General features: G+C 40.5%; 1 protein-coding gene across 3 annotated transcripts in view; it reads right to left on the reverse strand.

Moving 5' to 3' along the window:
• Positions 1-385: 385 nt before the first annotated feature.
• The window catches only part of OR10AD1 (olfactory receptor family 10 subfamily AD member 1), a 76,782-nt gene continuing 66,121 nt past the window's right edge, over positions 386-11,046 (reverse strand). For 2 of the 3 annotated variants that reach the window (XM_081821557.1, XM_081821558.1), the window contains exons 4-5: positions 3,655-3,776; positions 386-1,600 (exon numbers count right to left, since the gene is read on the reverse strand). In XM_081821557.1, the coding sequence (XP_081677683.1) occupies positions 634-1,600; positions 3,655-3,659 (972 nt within the window). In that variant the 5' untranslated portion in view covers positions 3,660-3,776 and the 3' untranslated portion in view covers positions 386-633. The remainder of the gene's footprint in view (positions 1,601-3,654; positions 3,777-11,046) is intronic. The other variant, XM_081821559.1, reaches the window with a different exon arrangement.

An 11,046-nucleotide genomic window follows, 5' to 3' on the forward strand; every position in this document is an offset into this window, starting at 1 on the left:
ACTTAAGCTGAATGCATTATTATGGTGGCAGTTTAATACCATTACAAGTTCTCCCCCATGGGCTAGTGGAGGCTAACATACGGAGTTCAGGCTGACGATCTTTTTCATTTTCTTCTTTTCTCTGACTTTTCTTAATATCAACACTGTTCCCTAATTTCCTTTTTCTTAACTTTTCCCGCTACTTTTTCTTATGTAGAGGTGGGGTGGTTGAAGGTGGATTCAGGATATGAGAGTGGAATTTGAGAAAGAATAGAAGACTAAAATGACAAGTTGAAAGAGAAGAAAACTTTACTTCTAAATGTATATGCAAAACTCAGGCTGGGAATAGAGTGTAAAAGTACTGTACAAATAAAATGAAATGGAATTAAGTACATATATGTCTTTATAAGATCCTGTTTTGACAACATAGAAGAAAAAAGTAGGAAAGTCTCAAATTATCCTGAGAAAGGACCAAGAGAAAACAACACTTGAAGTGAAATCAGACAGATGAGCATTAGACATCAACATAATCTTCCAGGTCTGATGCTAGTAGGAAGAAAACTATGAATGCTCTTTCCTAGAGCCTTTCAGCATTGGAGAGTTACCCAGTTGTCAGGGCTGGGGGAGGAAGCTGCTCTTCCAGGAGGCTTCCCCCTAGACAGACTCTGTCTTGGCCAGGCTGGTCCTCCCAAAGGCCCTCACCATGGCCCCCTTCATTTCCTTGTTTCGAAAACTATAGATGATGGGGTTGCACATGGGGGTGATGATGGTGTAGAGGAGGGAGAAAGGCTTGTCTTTTTCAGGGCCATGTGTGCTGTGAGGGTTCATATAAGAGAATATGGCTAAGGTGTACAAAAAGATGACCACAGTCAGATGGGAAGCACAAGTGGAGAAGGTCTTTCCACGACCTGAGGAGGAGGTTCTGCCAAGGATGGAGGCCAGGATGTGTGCATAGGAGATGACAATGAGCACCATGGGGCTGAGCAGCACCACGATGGCATCGGCAAAGATCACCCTCAGACTAAACTGGGGGTCTCCACAAGAGAGAGTGATCACTATGGGGGCCTCACAGAAGAAGTTTTCTATGTGGTTGTCTCTACAGAAGGGATTCCGGAAGGACATATACTCAAGAAAGATGCCATTGATCAGCCCAAAGAACCAGGCAGTACTTACCAGCTTCACACAAACCTGCCCACTCATGATCTGGGCATAGCTGAGTGGGTGGCAGATAGCAACATAACGGTCATAGGCCATAAAAGCTAAGAGGATGCACTCAGCCACACCCATACAGAAAACCAAGTACATCTGGGTTGAGCAAGAGACAAAGGAGACAATGTGGTTCTTGACCACCAGGTGGATCAGCATCTGTGGCATGGTGGTGGTGATGAAGCAGACATCCAGGAAGGACAGGTGGCCAAGGAAGAAGTACATGGGGCTGTTGAGCCTGGGGTCTGTCCAGGTGATGAAGATAATGAGGCCATTCATGGCCATAGCAAGGCTGTAGAGGGCTAGGAAGAGGGCAAAGATCAATGCCCGAGTGGAAGAGGAGCTCTGCTCAAAGCCCACGAGGATAAACTCTGTCACTGTGCTGCCATTCCTTAGGTCCACTGTCTTGGACCTGCTTGAGGAGGGAGGACAGAAAAGCACAGGTGAGATAGTTGTAGGGGAATGTAAGGTACTCACTTGGGCCCAGAGATCCAGCTATAAAAGAACAATGAGTGGTGGTAAACATCTTGGAACTTTAGTAAACTATGTAATTGGCAATGTTGTGGGGCAGTGAAGATGCCAGGGTCACCATAGGCAGCATACATGGAATTGTAATATCAAAAATTGAGGAAGCAATGGTTATACTTTGTTCTGGTTTGGTCAGGCCTCAAATGAAGTACTGCGACTGCTCCAGGCCCCTCAATATTGAAGGATTAGCCACTAACCAAAATGTGTTCAAATGTGTTAAACTAAGATGGTTGGGCCTGGAACCCATGCCAAATGAGGAAAGAAAGGTTTAAGAAATTGAGGAATGGAGTATTTGAGGGAAGAGCATGGTGGCTGTTAGCGTATAGAAGATCATATTTAGGAAGCACTTGGGAGATGTTTAAAGACATATTTTTCTAGAAGAAAGAAATGCTCAGTGTAGTATATGTATTTAAAATAATGGGTTGAGGGACGCCTGGGTGGCTCAGTTGGTTAAGCATCTGCCTTCGGCTCAGGTCATGATCCCAGGTCCTGGGATCGAGTCCCACATCGGGCTCCTTGCTTGGCAGAGAGCCTGCTTCTCCCTCTACCTGCTCTGCCTGCCGCTCCCCCTGCTTGTGCTCTCTCTCTCTGACAAAAAAAAATAAATAAAATCTTTAAATAAAATAAAATAAAATAATGGGTTGAAGTTTCAGAGGAAACAGTAACATTCTAGCCTTCAGCATTGCCCCTTAGGTGAGAATGATTTGCATACCTCTGGGAACAGCCATGCTTACCAGTCATCCACCCTCTTTCCAGACTCCCTCTCCCAGTGGTTGATGCTGCTGTATCCACCATCCATGCAGTGCATGCTGGAGATGGGGCCTCGTTGTGAGCTCTCGCATGCTTTCCCAATAGAAGACAGTTTTCCTATAGGGGTTGGAACTTAGGGCTAAGCACTTTTGGGTAGAAAGGATGCAACCCTTGCTGTGAAACAAAGGAAGCTATGAGCAGCGCACAAATTCAGCCTTTCTGGAATGGACCTTCAGAAAACTTTGATCTGTTCCTTTGCTTCCAGGATAAGTCTTGTTCTTTTCCCATAATCAGAGAATGAGCATTCAGAATTCTCATGTTCTTTTCTCATTATTATAACTTTTAGGAAGTCATTATGTTCATATTAAATCTCTCTTGTACTCTTCATCTTGTCTTGGAGTTAGATATCAGATCCCTTCCACTTTCAGATGCTTATAGATGGTTAGTATATTCCTTCTTAACCTTCAGTTCTGCCAACCACTCTTCTTTGTTTCCTTTTCTCTCACTCCTTTTTCTACACACTCTTACTCTACACCCTCTGGGAGTCCTTCCCCCTCCTTTCTCCCACTTCCACTTCTCACTCTTTTCTTCTTCCTCTCCTTTTCTCATATTTGGTGTGGCTGTCTGCCATTCAGCTACCTCTGGTTGGACTCCCCTCTCTTTTCCATGTCTTTAAGCATCTCATGTTGCCTATTTTAATTTTAGAAGAGACCTACCCATTGACTGCCACTCCTTTCCACATTAGATTCCCTGTAGGTGATTTCCTGATAGGTCAAGGCAATAGGCCATTCCCATCATCCGTACTTTGGAATGCTCCCCTAGAACTTGTACCTAGAACTTCTCCTCTTCAAGGCCCATAAAGTGCAGGGAAGATCAGAGAGCAATGTTTAACCCCAGAAGTGGCCTGGAATCATGGGCCCAATGGACATGTTGGGGTTAAGGTCAGAGTTTGGGCAAGGGAAGGCAGTGAGCTATGCTCCAGACAAGCCTGGGGATTGTCCAAGAAGAAACTAAAGTTCAACCTAAGAAAGCACTAGGATTTATAGGAGTATATAAATGCTTATTGTGGTCCACTGTGCCAGAAAGAATACTCCATGATACCTGGCATCTAGTGCCCTGTTAACCACCGGGGTTAATCAGTCAAGCATTTGCATAAATAAATAGGACCATGACTTGAAAATCACATCCTACCTCATTCTGTTGCTTGGCTGGTGATGATGTTTATCACTGAATCACCGCAGCAAAAAATAGAGAAAATCCCATGGTGTTTGAAGAACTGGTCCAGGGAGGATGGTCTGACCTGGTGGGCCACTCTGGAAGAGAGTTGTGATGATGGCCTCGTTAGTTCTTCAACGTCCATACCATAGATGATGAATGTTTACTTAAATAATAATACTAAGTTACTTACGTACTGCACTTTAACTGTCACATATTCCACTTGTTAATAAGCTTACTTGCTCCCACTTTTTCAGTGTATGTTTTGACCTTCTCAGGACTTTTAATTTTGTCCCAGTGCTAATTGAATTTTAGCCCCTTGACTTGAAAATCACATGCTCTCTTAATTGTTACTTGAAGAAAACACCAGCAAGAAAATAAGAAAACATTCATAGTCCTTTAGCTGCAGACAATCTCATATTATTCTATAACATAAAACATATCCTTGCAATTGTTTCTGACAAAGAATTTTCTGAGACTGGACATCAGAAATTGTTGCTATGCTCTAAACCTAATTGTGAACCTCTAAAATATCATTTTTATTGGTGGCCTTAATCATGACCATCGTAATATTTAAATTGATATCTCTCTGTTTTCAGAAAGATATATATATATATACACACACACACATACTTGTGAGATTTCTCTGTTAAACCAGAAGAGGATCATGGGATTTTCTTCTGCCCAGGGTACAGATATAAATAACCACCTACGATCCCTTGGACTTCTTGTTTAAAGAGTCAAGGGTCTGTGATCTCATTTAAATTAACAATAATTTATAAAGTAGTTCACACATGCCATTATTTTTTATTGTAATTTAAGGATATAATTTAATCTCATTGAAGAACCTCTGTTATGTTGGACAATGTAGTTGAACACAGTTTGGCAAGGAGAGAGGAATAGGGAATAAGTTTTCAGCTGTGGGTCTAGACTGGCTTCAGAGTTGACTTACTGTTCTGATTCCTTTTAGAACCACTTGCAAGGAATATAGAACTGTTCCAAAGTTCCAAGAGCCTCTCACCAGAGCAGTGATTTGTGTTGGAGGGGCAGCCAACATGAAGGTGGAAGTAGGACTGTTTTAATATCTTACACCCTATGGTTAACTGTAGACTTAATGGGGTTAGAGAACACAATGCTAGATACTGTTAGGGGCGGGGTAGGTAGGGAATAAGTTCTTCCACATTCCTGATGTTTCCTTCCACATGGATAGATTGTGATAGCATAACCCTCTTGACCTTTCTCTTCCTCATTCAGACCGTCCCATGGGGAGTGAGTGGCTTACCAGATTGGTGATTTTAGAAGGAGAAACCGAGCACGTGTTTTCTATCCCTTTCCTCTCACCTTCCCCTTGGGAGGGAGTGGCCTTCTCCAGGGCAGGCTCTACCCCTGTTTGGGGAGGCTTTGTGGCAGTACGGTCCTGCCAGTTACAGGGGAATAGGTTTGTCTGTCTAACTCTCTGCTTCTGGATTAGGAAGTCCAATTGCTGCAGTGTCTGCTTTGTTATTAGTAAAGGTGATGTTTTAACCTCCACCTGCAGACTCTGTCTTATTTCTCAGATGATTCAGAGCCAGAAGAGAAGAGCAGTGTTATTTACTGGACCCCTCAAAATCCCTAACAATTATTATTAGTGATATAATCACATATATGGAAATAAAATTTTAACAAAAATGTGATAGAGCTTTGATTACAACGACAAGAAACCATTAGTCACAGTGATGTCTGGGCAGATCCTGAGAGGGAAGAGTTCTGCTGATACAGGTATGCTGAATGCTCAAGGTATAGGGCTGGTGAGTTCAGGGAGAGAAGCGTACATTCCTTGACCACAGGAGCACAATGAACAAAGTGTGCTATTGTAGACTAGACAGGTGGGAAAATGTCTTATTGTAATGTTAAGATTCTGATTCCTGTCATGTTTACTGAAGAGGAGCAGGACACTGTTGAATACCTTCAACAGTTGGCCACAATGTTCCTGTAGCTTTCCTAGCATGCTATGGCCACAGGAAAGAAAATATAATACAGCACTGTATCATTCATTTATTCTGGAGAGTATGTTTGTTTTAGGAATGAGATTGGCTCACTTAAGTTGTAAACGAACTCATCAGCCTTGTTTAAATCATGTAGATTCTTAGAAAGCTTCAGCTTCTGTGAGGCTTGGCTATCTTCTTGCAGGTCTGCTGTAAATAAAATGTGCCTTTAGTAATTTCAAATCTAACACAGCTTGAAATCTGGTTTCTCTTCTGCATACTCTAATCCCTTCCTTTCTTGGATTAAATACATAATTTCATGACTTGAAAGCCAAAAACCATTATTTTTCTGAGCAGAAAAACTTTATGGTGGATATATTTATCCTGAGGTTCATGGAGCTCTAGGGAGTCAGAAGATATGTTTCAGTTTGTCCAGGCATCTGTGAAATGTTGTATGAAAACATGTGTGCATGACAGCATTTTTCTTGAGAGTAAAATGAAGAAAAACATATTTGTTGGTGTGGTTGGTGTGAAGATTAGGAGGAAATTTATTCAATCAAAAATGTGCGTGTGTATGTAAATATGTTTATATGTAAATCACATAGAACAGTATTTGTAGTAGGGAAAGTGCTCAACAAATCTAGCTTCCTTTTCTAGGTCACTGAATAAATAAAAAATATTAGTTAAGACATTTACTTTTTTTTTTTTTTAGATTTTATTTATTTATTTGACAGAGACACAGCGAGAGAGGGAACACAAGCAGAGGGAGTGGGAGAGGGAGAAGCAGGCTTCCCAAGCAGAAGGCAGATGCTTAACGATGGAGCCACCAGGCACCCCAAGACATTTACATTTTTAAATGTCATTAATCCTCGGGGTGCCTGGGTGGCTCCGTCGTTAAGTGTCTGCCTTTGGCTCAGGTCATGATCCCAGGGTCCTGGGATCAAGTCCTGCATCAGGGTCCTTGCTCAGCGGGAAGCCTGCTTCTCCCTCTCCCTCTCCCCCTGCTTGTGTTTCTTCTCTCGCTGTCTCTCTCTCTGTCAAATAAATAAATAAAATCTTTAAAAAAATAAAAATAAATGTCAATCCTCAAAATGCCTGAAGCCTTTAAAAAACTGAAGCTGCAAATTAAAAATGTATTTCTAAGCATTGTTAAGTTCTGGTGGAGCATGCAGTACAGTTGAGGGTAGAGATATTTTACAATTTCACTGTACTATGATATGGATAAGAGCTCTAGTAGGGCTTCGATAAAATACTGCGGTATCTCAGAGTAATGAAATAATGAAATACTCAAGGAAAAAGTGTGTAAGAAGAAAAAACATCAACTCCAGAAAAAATAGCTGCTTAATGACTGACAGATTCAGAGGTTGTTCTTGGAAGAGTGCTTTTTTTTTTTTAAAGATTTTATTTATTTATTTGACGGAGAGACACAGCGAGAGCGGGAACACAAGCAGGGGGAGTGGGAGAGGGAGAAGCAGGCTTCCCGCCGAGCAGGGAGCCCGATGCGGGGCTCGATCCCAGAACCCTGGGATCCTGACCTGAGCCGAAGGCAGACACTTAACGACCCAGCCACCCAGGTGCCCCGGAAAAGTGCATTTTTATAAAAGTAAAATGGCCAATGTAAGCAGAAACATGGATTAAGCCCAGAAAGTCTGAAACTGAAAGTTAAAATTATACCCAAACTTTGAGAAAGACTTTAAGCGGTACAAAGTGGCCCTAAAAAGATGTTCTTTTAGTAAATTGAATTATTAGTAGGTTTATGATTATTGTGATATAAAGGATAGATTCAGTGATGAAAACCAGTTTCTCTTCAATATTTAGTAAGGAAGATAGAAATTCCTGTCCCCAACTGGACAATGCATGGATCAATTGGAGGCCCCAAATTCCATAATGGCTGATACTCAATAATTTTGAAATCAAATTTATAAAATAAAAAATGTTAATTCATTGGGGCTTCTTTGAGAATTGAGTGAAGATTTCCACTGCTTCTCAAGGCTGAGAACTAAGAGCCAGGCTGAAAATTCTCCTAATTCAATAGGATTAGATCAACAGGCAGTCTTTAGGAGGAAGGCAAAGGCATCCACCGTCCTGATTCTTGCTCAGACAAGCTACAGTTCATCCTAAAGTGGATAATCAATTTCTCTTTGTTAACTAACAATGAAGATTTAGAAATCAGATTTGAAAAAGCAAAAGAAGGGCCATTAATCATTCAAAAATACAGCCTGAGGGTTGCGGAAAGGGAGGGGAGTGGGGGGATGCGATAACTCGGTAATGGGCAATAAGGAGGGCACGTGATGTGATGAGCACTGGGTGTTATACGCAACTAATTAATCATTGAACATTATATCAAGAACTAATGATGTACTATACTATACATTGGCTAATTGAATTTAAATTAAAAAAAGAAAAAAAAATGTAGACCTGATGAAAACCTCTAGAAAGGAATAAGGGTGAGCCCCAGAATTAGCCTTGCTAAAACAGAAGGGCAACCAGGATCTACCGAGTTCCTTGTTAGTGAGACGGGGGTCATCCACAACTGGAGGTCAAGAAGAATATACAAGTTGCAGAGTTGTTGGGAAGATTTTGGCACCTATCTGTGGAGGAAGAGAACCAAGTAGTTGTATCTAGCTGAGTGGTGTCTCACATCAGAAATATTGGAAAGACAGAAACCTACACTGAGACACTTCACCAGGAGCAAAAAAGTGAAATTAGAAAGACCTTGTAAGACCAGAGCCATTGTCTTCCAGGCCTTACTCTGCATCCTACTGCATTAGCCCCATCATTAGAAAGAGCCCAGGCCCTTACCAAACAAATCCTTACATGGCCAGAAAAAAATCATTGTTTTCGTTCTGATTTTTGCATTATTCAGAATGCCCTGTAATTGTGGCATTTCTAAAGATTTTTTGTGATTCATCACTTACATATAACACCCAGTGCTCATCACAAGTGCCCTCCTTCATATGCATCACCCATTTAGCCCAGGGCCCAACCACCTCTCTCCATCAACCCTCAGTTTGTTCTCTCTAGTTAAGAGTCACTTATGGTCTGCTTCCCTCTTTCTTCCCCCTTTCTGTATGTTCATCTTTTTTTCTTTCTTAAATTCCACATATGATTGAAATCACATAGTATTTGTCTTTCTCTATTTCGCATAGCATAATACTCTTTACCTCCATCCATGTCATTGCCAGTGGCAAGATTTCATTCTTTTTGATGGGTGAGTAATATTCCATCATAGATAAATACATATATGTGTATATATATATACACCACATCTTCTTTATTCATTCATCATTCAGTAGACCTTTGGACTCTTTTCATAGTTTGGCTATTGTTGATAATGCTGCTATAAACATCAGGGTGCATGTGCCCCTTCAAAAAAGTATTTTTGTATCTTTGGGTAAATACCTAATAGTACAATTGGTGGGTCGTAGGGTAGTTCTATTTTTACCTTTTGAGGAACCTCCATACTACAACAGCAAAAATGAACTATTGGGACTTCATCAAGATACAAAGCTCTGCCCAGTGAAGGAAACAATCAACAAAGCTAAAAGACAACCTATGGAATGGGAGAAGATATTTGCAAATGACGTATCTGATAAAGGATTAGTATCCAAAATCTAGAAATTTTTAAAAATTTTAAATTCCAGTATAGCTAATGTACAGTGTTATTTTAGTTTCAGGTGTCCCATAGAGTGATGGTACCATTTAGTACCATATACTGATATATCACCCAGTGCTCATCACGACAAGTGCACGCCTTAATCCCCATCACCTATTTTACCCATCACTCCACCCACCTCCCCTCTGGTAAGCATCAGTTTGTTCTCTACAGTGAAGAGTCTGTTTTTCAGTTTGCCTCTCTCCTTTTTTATTTTTTTTTAATCTTTGCTCTTTTTTTGTTTCTTAAATTCCACCATGAGTGAAAGCATATGGCATTTGTTTTTCTCTTACTGATGTATTTCACTTATTTCAGTTAGCATTATACTCTCTAGCTCCATCCATGTTTTTGCAAGTGGGAAGATTTCATTCTTTTTTATGGCAGAATAATATTGCATACCATATCTTCTTTATCCATTCATCTCTCCATAGACACTTGGGATGTTTCCATAATTTGGCTATTGTAAATAATGCTGATAGAAACATGTTTCATCCTGTATGTATCCTCCCTACAATGCATTATCCATATGAATTAGTGTTTCTTTATTTTTGGGTAGATACCCAGTGGTGGGATTACTGGATTATAGGGTAGTTCTACTTTTAAGTTTTTGAGGACCCTCTATACTGTTTTCCACAGTTGCTGCACCAGTTTGCATTCCCACCAACAGTGCAAGAGGGTTCCTTTTTCTCCACATCCTCGCCACACTTGTTCTTCCTTGTGTTTTTGACGTTAGCCATTCTGACAGGCATGAGGTGATATCTCATTGTGGTTTTGATTTGCATTTCCCTGATGATGTGTGATGCTGAACATCTTTTCATATGTCCATTGGCCATGTGTCTGTTCACATCTTCTGCCCATTTTTAATTGGATTATTTGTTTTTTGGGTGTTGAGTTGTATCAGTTCTGTATAGATTTTGGACACTAACCCTTTATTAGATACGTCATTTGCAAATCTCTTCTTCTGTTCAGTAGGAGGCCTCTTAGTTTTTCAGTTGTTCCCTTTGCTGTGCAGAAACTTTTTATTTTGATGGAAAACTTTTGCTTTCATTTCCTGGCCTCAGGATGCATATCTGGAAAAATGTTGCTATGGCTGATGTCAGAGAAATTACTGTCTGTGCTCTCTTCATAACTTTTATGGTTCCAGGTCTCACATTTAGGTCTTTACTCCATTTAGAGTTTCGTTTTATGTATGGTGCAAAAAGTGGTTCAGGTTCATTCTTTTGCATCTAGTTGTCCAGTTTTCCCAACACCATCTGTTGAAGACACTGCCTTTTTCCCATTGGATATTCTTTCCTCCTTTGTCTAAGATTAGTTTCCCATATAATTATGGGTTTATTTCTAGGTTTTCTATTCTGTTCCATTGATGCATGTGTCTATTTTTGTGCCAGTACCAGAGTGTTTTGATTACTAGAGCTTTGTAATTTAAGTCTGGAATTGTGATACCTACAGCTTTTCTTTTCCTTTTTTTCTTTATATACTTTCTAAAAATTTTATTATGTTATGTCATCATACATTACATTATTAGTTTTTGATGTAGTGTTCCATGATTCGTTTGCATATAACACCCAGTGCTCCATTCAATACATGCCCTCCTTAATACCCATCACCGGGCTAACCCATCCCCCCACCCCCCCAAAACCCTCAGGTTGTTTCTCAGAGTCCTTAGTCTCTCATGGTTATCTCCCCCTCTGATTCCCCCCCTTCATTTTTCCCTTCCTACTATCTTCTTCTTCTTCTTCTTTTTTTTTT

Source organism: Leptonychotes weddellii, chromosome 5 (genome assembly GCF_054177405.1).
Source record: "Leptonychotes weddellii isolate Sample4059 chromosome 5, ASM5417740v2, whole genome shotgun sequence".
In the NCBI taxonomy this organism is placed as follows: Eukaryota; Metazoa; Chordata; class Mammalia; order Carnivora; family Phocidae; genus Leptonychotes; species Leptonychotes weddellii.